We start from the raw sequence: 15,829 nt of genomic DNA, 5'->3' as shown, positions 1-15,829 counted from the left end.
ATTCAGCGACTTGCAGCTCGCCAGGAGTTTGGGGCTGGGGCAGGGGCCGGAGGGGGAGGGCAGAGGGTTTGTCGGGCTCTGCCCGGACAGCGAGCACCGCGCCGGGCCGGCAGGGAGCGGAGCACGCAGCATCCCCCGCTGCTGACAGCCAGACCTTTGCAGAACTTCGGCCAAGACATCGGGCTGGGTTTTGAGAGCTTTGGTTGTTTGTTTGATGGTTGGTTTTACTTTGGTTTGATCTTTCGGCGAGGTTTTGTTTGTCTGTTTGAAGTTTGGTTGGTTTTGGTTTTTTTTTATTTTTTGGGGTTTTTTTTGGGGGGGTTGTGGGTTTTTTTTTTTTGTTTTTTTTTTCTTTGTTTTGGTCGTTTGTTTGTATGTTTTCTCTGCTGATCTACAAAAGGTGCGTTTTCTGGCTGTGGGCAGCAGGGTCATGGAAAGTCCCTGGGCTGCGTTCTCCCCAGTTCTGGGACTCTGTGCTTCCCCCCATTCCTGCTGGGTAGAAGTTGTGTTTTGTACCTTTTCTGTCTCCCTTAGCTCCATTTCGAGCTGCGGGGTGTCACGGTTTGCACAGTCCCAGCTCTGCCTGCCTCAGCGAAGATTTTGGAGCCAGGCACACACGGGGTGCACATCACACAGACCTGCCCCTGGAATCCCAAAAACTCAGGCACACACGATGGGAGTGAAGTGTGCAAGAGCACACGGCAAGTGGGCACACAACAAACACAGGACAGACACAGCTTGCCAGAGGCTCCTGGGACAGGTTCCCCTCTCAACATCACTCGCTCTGCCCCACTCATGGGACACTTTGAGCCCCCGGCCTTTACCACACCTTCACACACACGACCCACACCACACACAGCCTGCCCAAGCCTTTGTCCTGCAGGAACCAGCACAGGGTCACGGGCACTCTCCAGCAGCACTCACCGCTTTTCCCAAGCCAATGGCACAGGGACGACCTGGGGAGGCATTGGGAAGGTACATTTCCCTTGTGTATGGGAAGGGGAATGAAGCAGATGTTTTTTTGTTTTTTTGGTTTTTTTCTTTTGGGTATGGTTTGGATCTGCAGCCCGGGAGCTGCAGAAATTCTCCTGTGTCAGTGCTGATACAGCTCGATAAAGAGGGCTTGGTCCTGGGGACAGGAAATATTTTTACAATCTTTAAAGCTGGTTTTCTGTAGCAAACCCACTTATTCATATTATTCTGTTTTCCACCTTACTTCTCCCAAGCTATTTTTTAAAACTTGTTTACAATTAAAACCCTTACAACTCTTAATGTCCTTAAAAACGTGGTGTAGGTAAGAGGCTGGTCTTAGAAACTGGTGGTGATACCCTCACTCTTGCTGAATCTCTTGGTTTATATTTAAAAATTCCTCATGTTCTGTGCAGGCTTGTCTATTTTCTTGGCATGAATGTTGTAGTCAGGAACATCTAGGAATTGTTTCTGTTAGTGGCATGAGCTGGTTTTACGTGGCTACCAACGTGATGCAAAGTTTGCTAAGTTAAATGGGACCAAAAGGATAACTGGACGAAAAAAAAAAAGCAAAAACAAAACAGTACAACAGTACGTTCTATTTTTCCTGACAAATGTAGATTAGTTTTAGAGGTTTGAATATTTAGCTGCTGATATTAATGACAGGGTCATGTGAGGATAATTTGGAGAACATTTTGAATTGCTTATAGACCTTTTTGAACTGAACATGGGATTAAACAACACTGACAAAATCTGTACTGATAACTGCTTGCTTACATTTGCTACGTGATAAGGGAAAAAAGCTAAGGAGAGGCAGATGCTTATGTCTTTATTTTGTAATGTACTCTAAACTTGCCAGAATTTCAGCACAGGACAGAAAATAAACTATAAGCTGGAGGCTCCCACCAACAGCACCTGTGGATATAAATAATAGACTAATAAAAACATAGCATGTTATAAATATTTTATATAAGATCAATCTGTTGACATTCAGGCATGCTTATACTTAATAATGTACACAAGTACACAAACGTCTATATCCTGAAAAACAAAATAAACAGCACTTCTGCACTGTTGTCACCAGTGTATTATAATGTCTCCTTACATAGGTGCATGACATTTATAGGTGAATGTCTTGGAGAAAGGAACTATGTTGTACTGAATGAATATAAAACACTCATTATATTGTGGCTGTGTATTGCGGCTACAATTAGCAAATAAAAAATGACCTTGCAGAGTGTAAGGATGTACAAAATTATAGACACACATATCTAAAAAAATATATATTTAAAGTGTAAAAACCATCTAGTGACATCAGTGGATATTTCTCTCTCTCATTTCATTAAAAAAAAATGCTACTTATGAAAAGTATAAAAAAATTTCAGAATATTGGCTTTATCAATGAAAGGATGCACAAGTATTTTACTCTGATGGTGTAAGGGAGCCTTGAATTTCAGCAGGTACCCGAGTAACTAAATCAGAATAAACCACCACACTCCAGCCACCCTATTTTTCTCTTCATCTCTACAAAGGGAACCTGCAACCAAAACAGACCCAGCTCTCCTCACCGTGTGCCTTATTGGGATTTTCATTGTGTTGACAAGATGGGTGGGTTAGAGCACGGCTCTGCTCTCCCTGCTGTCATCCACACAACCCATCATCAGCTCGTGTTGGCATTTTGTACAGACCTGTGCTATTTGATGCAGAGACAGGACTAAGAGAGGGAAAATACTCTCCCGATGTTTGCTCTGACTACTTTTTCCAGTATCACATAGCCTAGCTTTTGTTTGTTCTAGGCTTAGGAAACAAAGCAAAAGCACAGTTCTCATGAAGGAAAACACTGTGTTGAGCATGACCTAGTAAGTTAGGAGGAAAAGGATTGAGCCCCCTGAGTAAACTAATAAAAATTTGGTCTTTTGTCATTCCCCTCTTTCAGACCACTTGAAAATAATCATTGATTAGAATCATAGAACATTTTGTGTTGGAAGAGAACTTTAAAGGTCATCTAGTCCAACCCTTTGCAATGAGCAGGAACATCTTTAGCTACATCAGGTTATACACAATCTCTTGAAGTGGTTTGGGGATTAAGTACACAGCAGTTTTGGGCCCTTGCCCTCTCACCTAGATGAGATCAGCTGCACAAAGCGTCTCTCTTTCCCACCCATTTTTATCTTGTGACCAATTGTATTTATCGAAATCCACATGAAGATGACAGAACAGAGGCTAAAACTCTGCCATTAATAAGGAAGTCATTGAAAAGAGTTGGGTGAGAGAGAAGCCTTAAAGAAGGGATCGAGTGCCTGAAATCTTCCCTTCTTTATTTTTTTCCCCTAATCTATCAGTTTCAATATAAGCTATAATTCTGCATTTGTCTAAATCTTGTCCTGCCTGTGTTTCCAGACCTCTGTGGCTGTAAGAGCACAACCATCACTATTTACAGTCACCTCCAAAGCAGTATCTTATGGCAACAGATGAAGTCAGATCAGACCACGAAATCACATCCCTATGGGAATAAACAGTTGTCTTAAGAAGAGTCTTAAAACTCACTGTCCACTTCACACGGTACTGAGAGCACAAAATTGCTGAGGCAATCAGCTGGATGATCTCACCAGTTATCTCACTGCCTGTTCCCCTTTTCCTTTTTCTGGCTTTGCTGTCGGATAAATGCCACAGCTAACGAGTCAGGGTGCAGGGGTCACAGCTTTCCCTTCTTCAGACACACTTGTGCGAACATTACTTTACTGTTCCTGTGTGTGGGGCTCTTCATTTGATGAGCTGAGGGGGTCCTATGTGTCCTGGCACCAGAAGTTAATCTGGAAAGATTTACAGAGTCAGCAAAAACTGCTGAGAGGAATAGGGATCTCCAGGCTGAATCATTAGACTCTCGAAACGCATTATTTCTGCTCTGCTTTTGCAGCATTATTTCTACTTCTTCTGCTGGTATCTTAGCACCCCACCTCTCAAATACTCTGTTATGACAAGATTGGCTCAACAATTAAGTGAGGATTGACTTTTCCAGCAGCACCTACAGTATCACTGTGTTGACGGGTAAAAAACCCTGGTGTTGGCACCGTTGTTTTGTTCACCTTAAAACAAATCTTGTGGTCTTCATGTTAAGCTGCTTTGCAAAATCATTTGTCTACTCTAACACATGATCAGAAGGAAGGAAGGAATATTCTGGAGCATGTGTTTGACAAGAAACCTAATCCTTCATCTTCCTATGTGTCTGCCCTTCTCCTTTCTCTTTCCAGCAGCCCTCTATGCCTTTTTCTGTTTCCCACGTGGTGCAAAGGCCAGGCCTTCATCCATCTCTTCTCCAAGGTGGTGTTTGTGGTAGGAGATTCGTGCATTCAAAAATGCACACAGTTTGTGACAAAGGCATATCTTCATCTAGAAAGCACCACACTGCTCTCTGTTGCTGTGTCAATGAATAATTAATAGAGTGAAATAATTATGTGCAATAGATTTTACCTTCTTGTAATTTGCTACTTGTTCCCCATGTTTCTGGAAAGCAAATGACCTAGACTTGCTGATTTCTTTTACTTTTAACCCATACCTGGCTTACCTTTGGTTTAGATCATGTTGCTTAGGCATGATACTTTAAAATATTTCAGACTGCAAGCAACTTTCTACTAAATAATAATGAGAAGTGTTACAGTAAATTCTGCTTAGGGTAGGAGCAGCTGCAGGGTAACAGGTTTTTGGATTAAAGGAACAATTATTTATCTGGCATAAAGGGTGCACATACTGGCTTAACCTGGCAAGAAGATGAACTTTAATGTGACACTGATTTCAGTACAGTCTCACTCGTTATAAAATCTAGAGACTCATTGAAGTAAATAAATATGTACACAGTGCTACTGTTTTCTTGACACATATATATATATATATACATATATATATAAAAATATATATACGTGTGTATGTGCATTGTGTGGCAGATGCCAAACAAACAGATCTACTCAGTGTTAACGCTCTTCACAAATGTACCTGACAGACCAGAAGTTTGAAAACGTTGCTTGAAAATATTTACAGGTTTCTGAAAAAATGAAAAAAAAAGGAGAAAATCCACCAAAGAAAACCCAAACATACCAAAACAACACAGACCCAAAATTATTTCAGGCATGTGGCGCCAGATTTCTGTGTTTGAGCATATGAGCTCATTAATTGTAGCTTTGAGCTGTGTAAAAATGTGCATCAGTGCCCTTGATGTACCTATATTTTGGTGATGCATTAATTGTCTCTATATCCTGTCTAAGAAGTGGACACTAATATCTGCCCTGGAACATAATTAGAAGTCATAAAATACCCTGCTGAACTGAGTCAGGATCTCACCCATCTGGGATTGATACCAAGAGATGTTCTTTTCTGCTGTTGCTGTCAGCACAAATGTTTAAATATACCTTCAAGAGCTGAAATATTTGGAAAGAAATTCTGTTTGCCTTATGTAAGCAAGGAATAGTCTTCATTTAATGAAGGTTCATCCTTCAGTCTGTCTCTGTGAGAAGTGGAACAGAGTCACCTTAATTTTAAGAGGGCTGCACATATAAATTGATGAAGAAAAGGGGGTAGGATCTGACCTAAAATGAGCTTTTAATTGTTATTCTATTCTATTCTATTCTATTCTATTCTATTCTATTCTATTCTATTCTATTCTATTCTCATTATAGAATTTAAGTTAGAAGCTAAAAATTTTTATGCACAACGAAGTGAATTTTGTAGTTAAAAAATATTAAGGTGTTCATAGGAAAAAAGAAACTATCAGGGTATCTTAAAAGATACAGCATATTTCCTTTAAGCATGAGTGATGAGCACAGATTAATTCTGCTCTAAGGTCTTCATATCATCATCCTCACACAAAACATCTGAACTCCTTCGAGCAGTGCATTCAATTATATGATATTTTGTATCACTGTCATATGCAGCTCATTTTTTCTTTTTTATTTTTTCCCTCCTCTTTCCCCCAGGGAGTAATAGTGCATGCAGTGGTAAGATTCATTTCTAACTCAGAATTGTTTTGTTGTAATCAGGTTGGAGAAGGCAGGTCAAAGAAAAGTGTTTTGTGCTTGGTGATAAAATATGTGTAAGTCCTTAAGATTATGTCTTTTTTTTTTTTTTTTTTCCCCTGGGAGTTTGTTCTACTCTCTTGCATCAGTTGCAGAGAAAGTTTTCTCGCTTTCTCTCTTAAATTAACTTTAAGTTTAGAGCTCAGTTTTGCCTGAGGAGTTATTGATCACAGTCTTGACTGAAAGATTTGGTGATCATTCAGCAGTTTTAGACCCAGGCCAAGTAATTGCCACTCTCAAAAACTAAACAATTGCAGAGCTAACCTGAGATAAACTGATGTAACTCAATAGATTTCAATCGTTAATATCGGCTGAGGATTTGACCTAACTTTTGAAGGAATTTATGAGTTCAAAGGTGTGGAAAGCTGCTCTTGCTGCAAATCACTGTAATCCCAGTGTTCTTGCATCTTTGTAGCACTAAATACAGCTATGAGAGTTAAATTTAATATTTCACATTAGAACCAATGCCCTAATACTTTCACAAGCAGTTGTTTTTTGTTTTTTTTTTAATTGTGAGTGAGGTTTCAATCTTATTTTTTTAATCATACTAGATTGGAGAGACCTTAGTGATAACTGGCAATTTTTCAGAGCATGAAATCAAATTACATCAAATAACCATATCAAGGTATTTTGACTGTAAAGCTTATGAGATCTTACAATTCACTGTTCTCACACTGAAATTCCAACACATTCATTTTTCTCAAAACAATAATATTATAGAAAGCCAAACAACACACACCCTAAGAAAAACCAAACCCAAACAAAACCAGCTGCAAGAGAACCACGGAATTGTCATGGTTGAGTTTGTCAAAACACAGAAGAGGAGGTTTCCCTCAATTTAATATTTCCTTTGTTTCATAGGTGGCACCTGTGTTGTCAACCCCACGGACCTGTTCTGCTCTGTTCCTGGTCGCTTGTCTCTACTCAGCTCCACTTCCAAGTACAAAGTGACCATTGCAGAGGTGAAGAGGCGCCTTTCTCCACCAGAATGCCTCAATGCTTCCCTCCTCGGAGGTATTTTGAGAAGGTAAGTTGAAGGTGAGGATAACAGCTCCTAGATGATACTGTAATGGCTGTAATTTTTTTAAAATTTACAACAGATAAGTTTTATTCCTTTTCCCTGATTGGATAGGTGCTCGTACTTTGGGTGAACAGAAGGGGATGGATCAGGAGGGAGCACTGGGGAATTTTCAGTAAATTAACAAATTTACATTTTTCATCAAACTGATTTTTTTGTTTACCTCCTCCGTTCAACTACTCATCAGACATGGATAGATGTTGCTTTGACTTGTTTTGAGCAAAAACAAAAGGAAAAGCAACACGCGGGAAATTTAATCAGAGCTACAAATCTAAATTCTTGCTGAGAAACTATCTCAAAGTGAATTGTTTTAAAATAATTACAGCCCTCACTCAACAAAAAAGAAAGAAACACTGAGGTGTGGGGATGTCATTTTCTTCCTTTCTCTGCATGTTTTTTTTTTGAGGATGAAAAGGACAGAATAAGCTGGTTTTACTTTTCTTGTTGTGAGATACTAGGGGAGGGGGGAATATTCAGGTAAAGTTTTGCCTCTGACCCTTCACTGACCAGAGCAGACACCTGCAGAGAGCAGGAGCAGGAAGAGGGAAAGGGGCAGACTGTGCCTCACATTGCAAGAGGAAAACTAGCAGGCAACTGTAATTCAGCCAGGCATATCTAAGTCACGGTGTCCCCGAGGCGTCAGCTCAGATGGCACCAGCTGCTTGAACACCCTTTGATCAAAACTAGCTGGAAAGTCATCGGCGATTTCACTGCTGGCACTGACGGCCACACTGATCCTCGTGCTGATACTGAAAGGCATTTTAACCAGCCTGAGACATGCAGGCACTCAAGAGCTGTCTCGAGACATCTTGGAGAATAATGACTGTACACCATAAATTGTTGTCAAGGCATAAGTCCCATTTAACTGCTCCTGTGGGCATTGAAATCCAAATTCTGCATCCACCAAAATTATCGCCTCTATTTGCTTCACCCTGGAGAAACCTTCAGCTAATTTTCATTTTAAATACACATGCTGCAGGTTTCATCAATACAGTGCAAGCTATTATGGATTCAAGGGCATCGACTTGAATGTGGGGGCTCACTCCTCTGTTAAAATGCTTGAATGATCCCCACAAGTTTTTGACCCAGACTAAATATCTCCTCTCCCAGGTGAGCCCTGGGCATGGTTCAGGAGTTTGCAAAAGCCAGGGACTCCTCCCTTTCTGCAGTTTGGATCTGCTAATTCTGTTTTATGGGTCAGCGTGAGCAATGGAGCAGATTTGGCCAGTTTGTGACTGGGGGTTTCACAGCTAGAGAAAAGGCTCAAACACTCTGTATTCGACCAGGAAAGATGTAGGAAAACAAAACCTCATTGATTGTTTGCCTGAGACCTTGAAGGTTTATTTTTTTGCATTCTGTCAGCAGTCACTGGTTACTTATTTTCCCAAATACCTTGCTTTGGGAATAAAATGCTCTTCTGAATAAAGAAAAAGAATCTTTTCAGAAGATCTTTCCTGACAAACAATGCAGCCAAAGTTGTGTTATTTTTTAATGTATAAAAACAGTCATCCACATGGTGATATTCTGTGTTTGGTTCCTTCCTCTGCCTGAAGGAACTTGAACATGAACCTCAAAATATTTAGTTAATTAATTTTACTACTCAGCGATTACTTTTTCCAAGCTGAGGGCCCCTCAATCTCGTTTGGGGTTAATTATGTATTATTTGTACAAAAAAGCAAAGGTGTAGACTCTTATCTAATTAATGGACAGGTCATTCATTTGGGATTGGAGATATCAGGGTTCCAGTCACTGTTTTATTAACTGTTTCAGCATTTTAACCTTAGTTATTTGCTGTCAGCTGGCTGCTGCATCTGTTTGAAAGATACAAGTTAAAATTCCCTTAGGCTGAGGAAGAATTTGAACCTACATCTGCTGCATAAGTAGATTTGTCTCAAATGCTTCGAACACTGAAGTGCTGCAGAAAAGCAGCTGGGACACACCAGGACCCACTTTGTGAGAACAAAGAGATGGAGGTGGCATAGGTGTGGCATAGGGGAACAAATAACCAATGATGACTGAGATTTCAGCTTTAGCATTTCCTATTGTCTTGGCCTTCTTACTTGTGAGTTTTGAGCTTCGTAGACAACATTTCTTAGTAGCCAGGTCTCTACATAAATTATAGAGGGATAGTTAGAGCTGGGTTTCACATAGACATCTACATTTAAGTAGCTGCCTGGCTTCCTTTAATAGCCAGACAAACCAGATGAGTAAAATTCACTCATTGTGGATATCTGTTTAGTCTAATTCTTGAAGGTCACATTTCTCTCTAATTTGTCTTTGGAGCCTGATAAAATCAGATATAAATGTTTGCACTTATGTCAATAGTTATAGTTTGTCAATATTTATATTTAGTCACTGGAATCCCAGGTGCCATGCCCAAATCAGGACACTGGGCTCCACTAGGTGGAAAGCTGCCTGAAGATCTGATGCCCCCATGACAGGCATTTAAATTTCTAACTCAGTTAAAGAACCGATGTTAAAGAACCACCTAGAGCAAGCAGGACATTAAGAATACAGCTCTGAAATATTTCCCATTGATATCACTACTGCAGGCATTACCCCACATATTTATCAAAGAAGTGTGTACAGTTTCTAGGCTTATCTTAACACAGTTGAAAGGTGCAGAATAATGACAAGTATCTCTTTCCTGTTGTTCTCTCATGACAGAGCAAAATCCAAGAATGGAGGACGCTGCTTGCGAGAAAAATTAGACAGACTTGGACTGAATTTGCCTGCAGGAAGAAGAAAAGCAGCAAATGTCACACTCCTGACTTCCCTGGTAGAAGGTAGTGTCTCTAATATTGCAATATAATATAACCATAATTAAAATGTTTTGTGGCATGCAACCCTTTTCAGCCATAGGGTTAAATTCCATAATCTGTGTTTTGTAAAAAGAGACCTGACTTGCCTAAAGTCACAGACTGAGTGAGTGGCAAAGTGGAAGTTTACTCTGAGATATCTTGGCCCCCAGCAAGTGTCTTGGCCCTGCAGTTTCCTCAGCATTGATTTGTGCTTACAATTGATCATCTGAGTGTTCTTGTGAGAGAGATGAATGCTTTATACCAACTCTATAAGTAGGTTTGTTTATCCTACTTTTTTTTAACTTGTGAATTTCCTGGAGCTGGTCCAGAAATGTGATGATTTTTTTTTTTTCTCCCATAAGAAAGCATAATATTTAGACAAGCCTTTTCCCCACACACATAAATGAATGAAATCTGTTTTCAGATAATATCTAGACAGGCTCAGGAGATATTTTCATGGCCTTTATTTGTTGTTTAAATATCATTCTCCAAATACTGCCAGTCTCTTCAAACCTTCAGCTGGGAGATGCAGGTTCAAACCCCTCAGGCAAAGGGAAGAAACTCTACCTGCATCTCTTCTGTTCTGGGTGAATCCACTAAGTACCCAGTTTGTTGTCTGGCTGCAAGTAGCAGCTCTGGGAATTTCAGATCCCCCCTCCTTGATGTTGAGAGAACCCAGCTCATCCTAAAGGTCAATACCTTCTACAATCATAGCCTGAAAGGTCCATACAGATCTAGGCAAGTAGGCTGAGGCCTCAGCACATATTACCACAGAATTACAGAATTACAGAAGGACAGAGGCTGCAAGACACCCCTGGTGATCTCCCAGCACAATACTTCTGCTCAAAGCAGGGTCAATTAGAAGAACCTGCACTGGAGTTTTTGAGTTATTTATTATCTCAAAGGATGGAGATTTTTCAAGGCAGGAGTAGCACTGAATCCTCAGCACTGGAGGTTTTCAGCATCTATGACAAGGGACTGAGATTTTCAGGGGTCACTGAGCACAAGGAATTTCAGTGGGGATGCTCTGAAATACAGGTGTGTCCACATCACACAGGCTTCCATGAGAAAGCTCTCATGGAGTTACAGTCTTGGAAAAGGTACCAAGTTAGAGGAGCAAGGGCTGTTCCCACCTTGAGGCATCTCAGGTCAGGGAAGAATAAACACAGCTGGGTTTTATTAATAAACAGAGCAATGGCTTTAAGCTGAAAGCTGAAATTAGGAAGAAATTCATCCCTGTGAGGGTGGTGAGGCCCTAGCACAGGGTGCCCAGAGAAGCTGTGGCTGCCCCTGGATCCCTGGAAATGTCCAAGGCCAGGTTGGACAGGGCTTGGAGCAATCTGGGATAGTGGAAGATGTCCCTGCCCATGGCAGTGTGTGGAGGATCTTTAAGGTTTCTTCCAACCCAGACCATTCTGTGATTCTGGGATTCTATGTGGCCAGTTATTCATTCATCAGAAGAGACTGAGAGGGAGGTACCTGTGTGACAACTGCAGCCCTGGGGTTGATGGCTGAGTACCTTTACTGCAAGTCAGGGTTGGATTCCTGCTCCCAGGAATGGAGCTGTGCCCACCCCCCTGCCCTTTATTCAAAGCCTGGAGCAAACCTGGTGTCAAACCTGTAGTGTTCTTGGACTGCCTTGCTGTGGGTCCTAAAGACAAACACTGATGTGCCAGAGCTCACTTTGGCAGAGACCTTTTCGCCTGGATATGATAATCATGAATTTTACCCGATGGAATTTTTGGGAATGGCACCACCACGTTAACATTCCAACAGAAAACTAAGTGAAGTTTATTTCCTGTCTGTATAACCAATTCAGGGTCAAACTTGGCAGTGCTCCTTGAATTCTTGGTGCTATAGGCTGTTCTCACTTTGGACATTCAGATATCCCTTCCAGGTTAAACTAACTTACAACAAAATTTCTTCAAATTAAGGAAAACCATCCTTCAGTGGTTCTTGCTGCTGGAGGAGGCAGAAATGGAAGGACACAGGTTTATTCTGGGATTTAGAATATCCAGAGAGAAAGCTCAGAAAGAAGCGTGAGCTTTTTCTGTGTGATAGCGGTACAGAAATTGAAATAATAATAATTTGTTAGTTTTATTAAATCTCTAAAATATCAGGTACACTCTGTGTACATCTCATAACAACCCAGGATTGTGTCACTCTTGACTTCTTTAGATGGTCCTAAATTCATTATTATTAAAGGTCCTCACAGTCTTCAACATATTGAGGTTTTAATATCCCCTTAAGTAAAAGCATCCCCAACTTCTTGAACATCTACATTATGGAAGATAAGGCAAAATTAGTTGCATGATTATTGTGGTTACTGACCAAAACGAAGTCAAAAATCTCTGGCATAACTAGTACTTCTTTCCTTCTAAAACATACTGAAATCATTGAGTTTTGGGGAGTCTGTTAAGCTCAAGGACAGACTGCAATTTATTTCTTGGCTATGGCTGCCTCATGAAGGTGCAGATTTTATGAAAATTATTCTATGGCCTCCTGTTTCCTGCAAAGTTTTTTATTTTGGAGTTCTGCGTTACTGCAGGATGTTTAGTGTTGGCTTGAACAGGTCGCATCTTTAGAGCTTTTGGAATTGCTTGACAGATCAGTTCTGTTCTCTTTGTCTTCCACATAAATCAACATAAGGAGTGGAAAGGCAGACAGGGAGAATGAAGTCAGTGTTGCAGGACTCTCCTGAGCAGTTTGGGGACACAACTTTGTGTAACCTGCAGGCGAGGGATGCCCTCTAGTGCCTGGACTAGATGGAGGGAAAGGTCATTTTTCTTACGAGCTCCAAAAGGAAAATTCCTACATATTAGCTATAAAATAAAGGCTCCTCGAATAAATACTAGTATTTCTAAGGCTAAGCTTTACTGAGGGCTCAAAAGAGTCAAAAGCTTCTGCAGTGGGAGCAAAGAAGGATGTGAAAAGAGGGGAGATGTCCCCTTCTGTTTGAATGGTTCACTTACAAAAAAAATTCACAAAACATAAATGTGATCGCAGACGCAGCTAAAAGCAGTGCATGAATGATTTTTAAACCACCAGATTAAAAAAAAAAAAAAGAAAAACTTAACAAAAAAATCGACAGTTTGTTTTCCTGTCAAACCTGATTAAGACCCTAAATTTCCTAGACACAGAGTTAATGACATTCGTCATTTGGGGACCAAAACTCTTGAGAAAAATAGGTCAGTGGTTTCTTTTTTCATCGTGCTCTCAACGATCACACTTCTCCCCCACCAGCCTTTGTTTAAATACCCTTCCACTTGTTCCTCCTCCCTTCTCACTCTACAAATAGCATAAACTTTCCTTCCACCTCCCGCCTGTCCTTCCTCCCCCCGAGTACCATTCCTGCCGGGTAGAGCATCCGGAGGTGGCACAGCCAAGGAGAGAGTGGGAGGTTCGGATGCCGAGTGTCCCTCTCCTGGGGACACAGCTCCTTGCCTTCCCTCTGCATAGGAGCAGCTCTCACTCTTGCTGGCCCCCGGGGACCTTCAGAGCTCTCCTTGCACCTGCCCACAGAAACCTTTGAGGTACAGGCTGTTCTCCCCACCGAGGCTTTCCCGAGCTGTCTCTGCCAATTCTGCTCCAGCAGCCGTCCTTTTCCATCACGCCAAGCTCTCTGGTCAATTGTCAAGTTGCAGAGGAGAGGCAGAGCTGCCAGGAGCTGCAAAGCCTGTGCTGGTTTTAAGGAGAGTCCAAGATTCCCAACATCTGCTCTTTATGTTGGCAGGAGGAAGATCAAAAATGGGGAAATTTGATTTTAGGTTGAATTTAGATTGAAACAAGGCAACCTACTATAAAAGTCAGGGATTTTAGTGGTTTCTACCTTCATCGTGATTCCTACCCTGATGTAAATAACAACTAGGCAGAAGATGGGAAAACTTAGGTAAAAGGAAAAAAGATCACTTCATCCACGTTTCTGATATTTACACATTTTCTCCCAAAGTAAATCTTTACCCAAATTATGCTGTAGAAAAAGAAAGAATATATTCTATGACATTTTGTATAAACTAGTTTCCTCCACCTAGCAGATTTAATCCTACTGTACAGTAATCAAAGAAAAGCCTATTAACAACAACAACAAAAAAAAAAAAAAAAAAAAAAACAAAAAAAAACAAAAACAAACCAGCATATCACAGTACACTTCTAAATATCAAATTATCATTTGGTCCTGGTTTAAAATTGCACCTTTGCTCAAAAATGAGGTAGGAGAAATTATGCTCTGCAGTGTTCTCAACTCTACATTTTTATTTTTATTTAGAATTTGTAGTTATAATTCAGGATGCCTACTCCTTATAGTATACGCATGCTTATATGAATAAATATGCATAGATCTAACATGCATTTGTAGTATACATGAGCTTTCCACCTCCAGCAAAAATATTTTCAATTTAAATTTTTAATATTTTAATTATTATTTCATTAAAACAGTAATTACATTTGTATCTATATTTTTACCAGTGTATATCCATGAGAGATAAGTAATTTTGTTTATTTTTGCTCAAATTATTTTAAATCACAATCACAATCCCAGCTCCAGACAGGTTTTATACTTTTGAATAATTTTCTCAGATTATTAGAACAGTTTAGTATAATTTTCTCAGCTCTAGGAAATAATATAAACCATCTTTGTAGCTATACATTTGAATGACAATTCACATTTTCATTCCATTTTTTTTTTCTAACAGTAAGTGGAAACATTCACATCTCAGTCACTTAGTTGTTGATCATGTTAAATGAATGCCTACATTTCAACACAAAAAATACTGCTCTCTTGAAGAAACCAAGACTTTTCCAATGGCTAAATGTTGAAATTCTTTGCTGTCTACATTCCTTGTGTTGTTACTGGGACTGACTGGGACCATGATGAAGCTGTCTGGAGAATTGTAATTCCACCTGATGACAGCTTCAAAGAGTTTGACTTTTATTTTCTTTCCATGCTGGAATGAAGATAAACCTATCCAGTATTTTAACAGAATGTATTTGAAAAGAAAAACCTGGTGCTCTTCCGAAATTGATTCACTCTGTAAGTCTTTATTTAAGGAAGATTAAAAGCATATCTGAAATAGACGTTTTGAAACTACTCTGCAGAAATGTAAAAGCTATGGTCTAAAATTGTATCTTCTCTCACCCATGAAGAACTCTGGGATAGATGTTTCAAATACAAAGCAATCAGTCAGCTCTATGCCTGTTCCTCCTGATTCTCTGTTAACTTACCACTGAAATCCATTTTGTTTTCACTGGAAATTATTCTACTTTTCTAGAAGCTGCAAACTAAGTGGAAACTGTTTCTCCTTTCAACTCAGAGATACTGATTGCTTGTTAACATCTTCATTCCTTTAATCAATACTGGAAATCATGTTTTTAAAAAATCCAAAGAAAGCAAATGATTTTGACTATAATCTTCAATTTTTGCTGTAAAGTTGGTTACAGCTGCAGTGGCTGTAGCTGGCTGATATCAGCAGATTGCCCAGGAGTGGTGCATGGATTTTGTCAGCACCTGAATAAACTGGGGCAGATAAACACACAGTAAAGCATTTTCTTGTGGAATCAAAAGGTGCTTTTCCATAAAAACTCCAGTGTTTTACTGGAAGGGGAGAAAACAATATCTCAAAAAGGGGAGAATGGATTTGGAATAGAGGTCAGTGCATGCAGTTTCTTTTTCCTCATACTGTCTCTGGCGCAGGACCACTGTTTCCATGGATCTTCTCCTCTTCCTTGGCTTAACCAAGCCTTGCTGAGGATGAGATTCATCTTCCCATCTTCATTTGTGTTGCACCTTCTCATGTCAGATCATGGGAAATAGGGAAAAATCAGCACTTCTGGGTGCTTAATTATTTAATTTAATAATTAAATTAAGTTAATAATTAAACATTTTATTATGCTGCTCAGAACAGATGTGGAATTTTCTT

The 15,829-nt window shown here is 40.1% G+C and overlaps 1 protein-coding gene across 1 annotated transcript in view; it reads left to right on the top strand.

The window, feature by feature from the left end:
• Positions 1–15,829, top strand: part of TFAP2D (transcription factor AP-2 delta) — a 48,900-nt gene that overhangs the window by 10,551 nt on the left and 22,520 nt on the right. Inside the window, exons 4-5 of the mRNA XM_062488411.1 lie at positions 6,897–7,062; positions 9,781–9,899. Coding sequence (XP_062344395.1) covers positions 6,897–7,062; positions 9,781–9,899 — 285 coding nt within the window. The remainder of the gene's footprint in view (positions 1–6,896; positions 7,063–9,780; positions 9,900–15,829) is intronic.

Source organism: Cinclus cinclus, chromosome 3, assembly GCF_963662255.1.
Source record: "Cinclus cinclus chromosome 3, bCinCin1.1, whole genome shotgun sequence".
Classification (NCBI taxonomy): Eukaryota; Metazoa; Chordata; class Aves; order Passeriformes; family Cinclidae; genus Cinclus; species Cinclus cinclus.
This window is presented reverse-complemented; position numbering and strand designations above follow the sequence as displayed.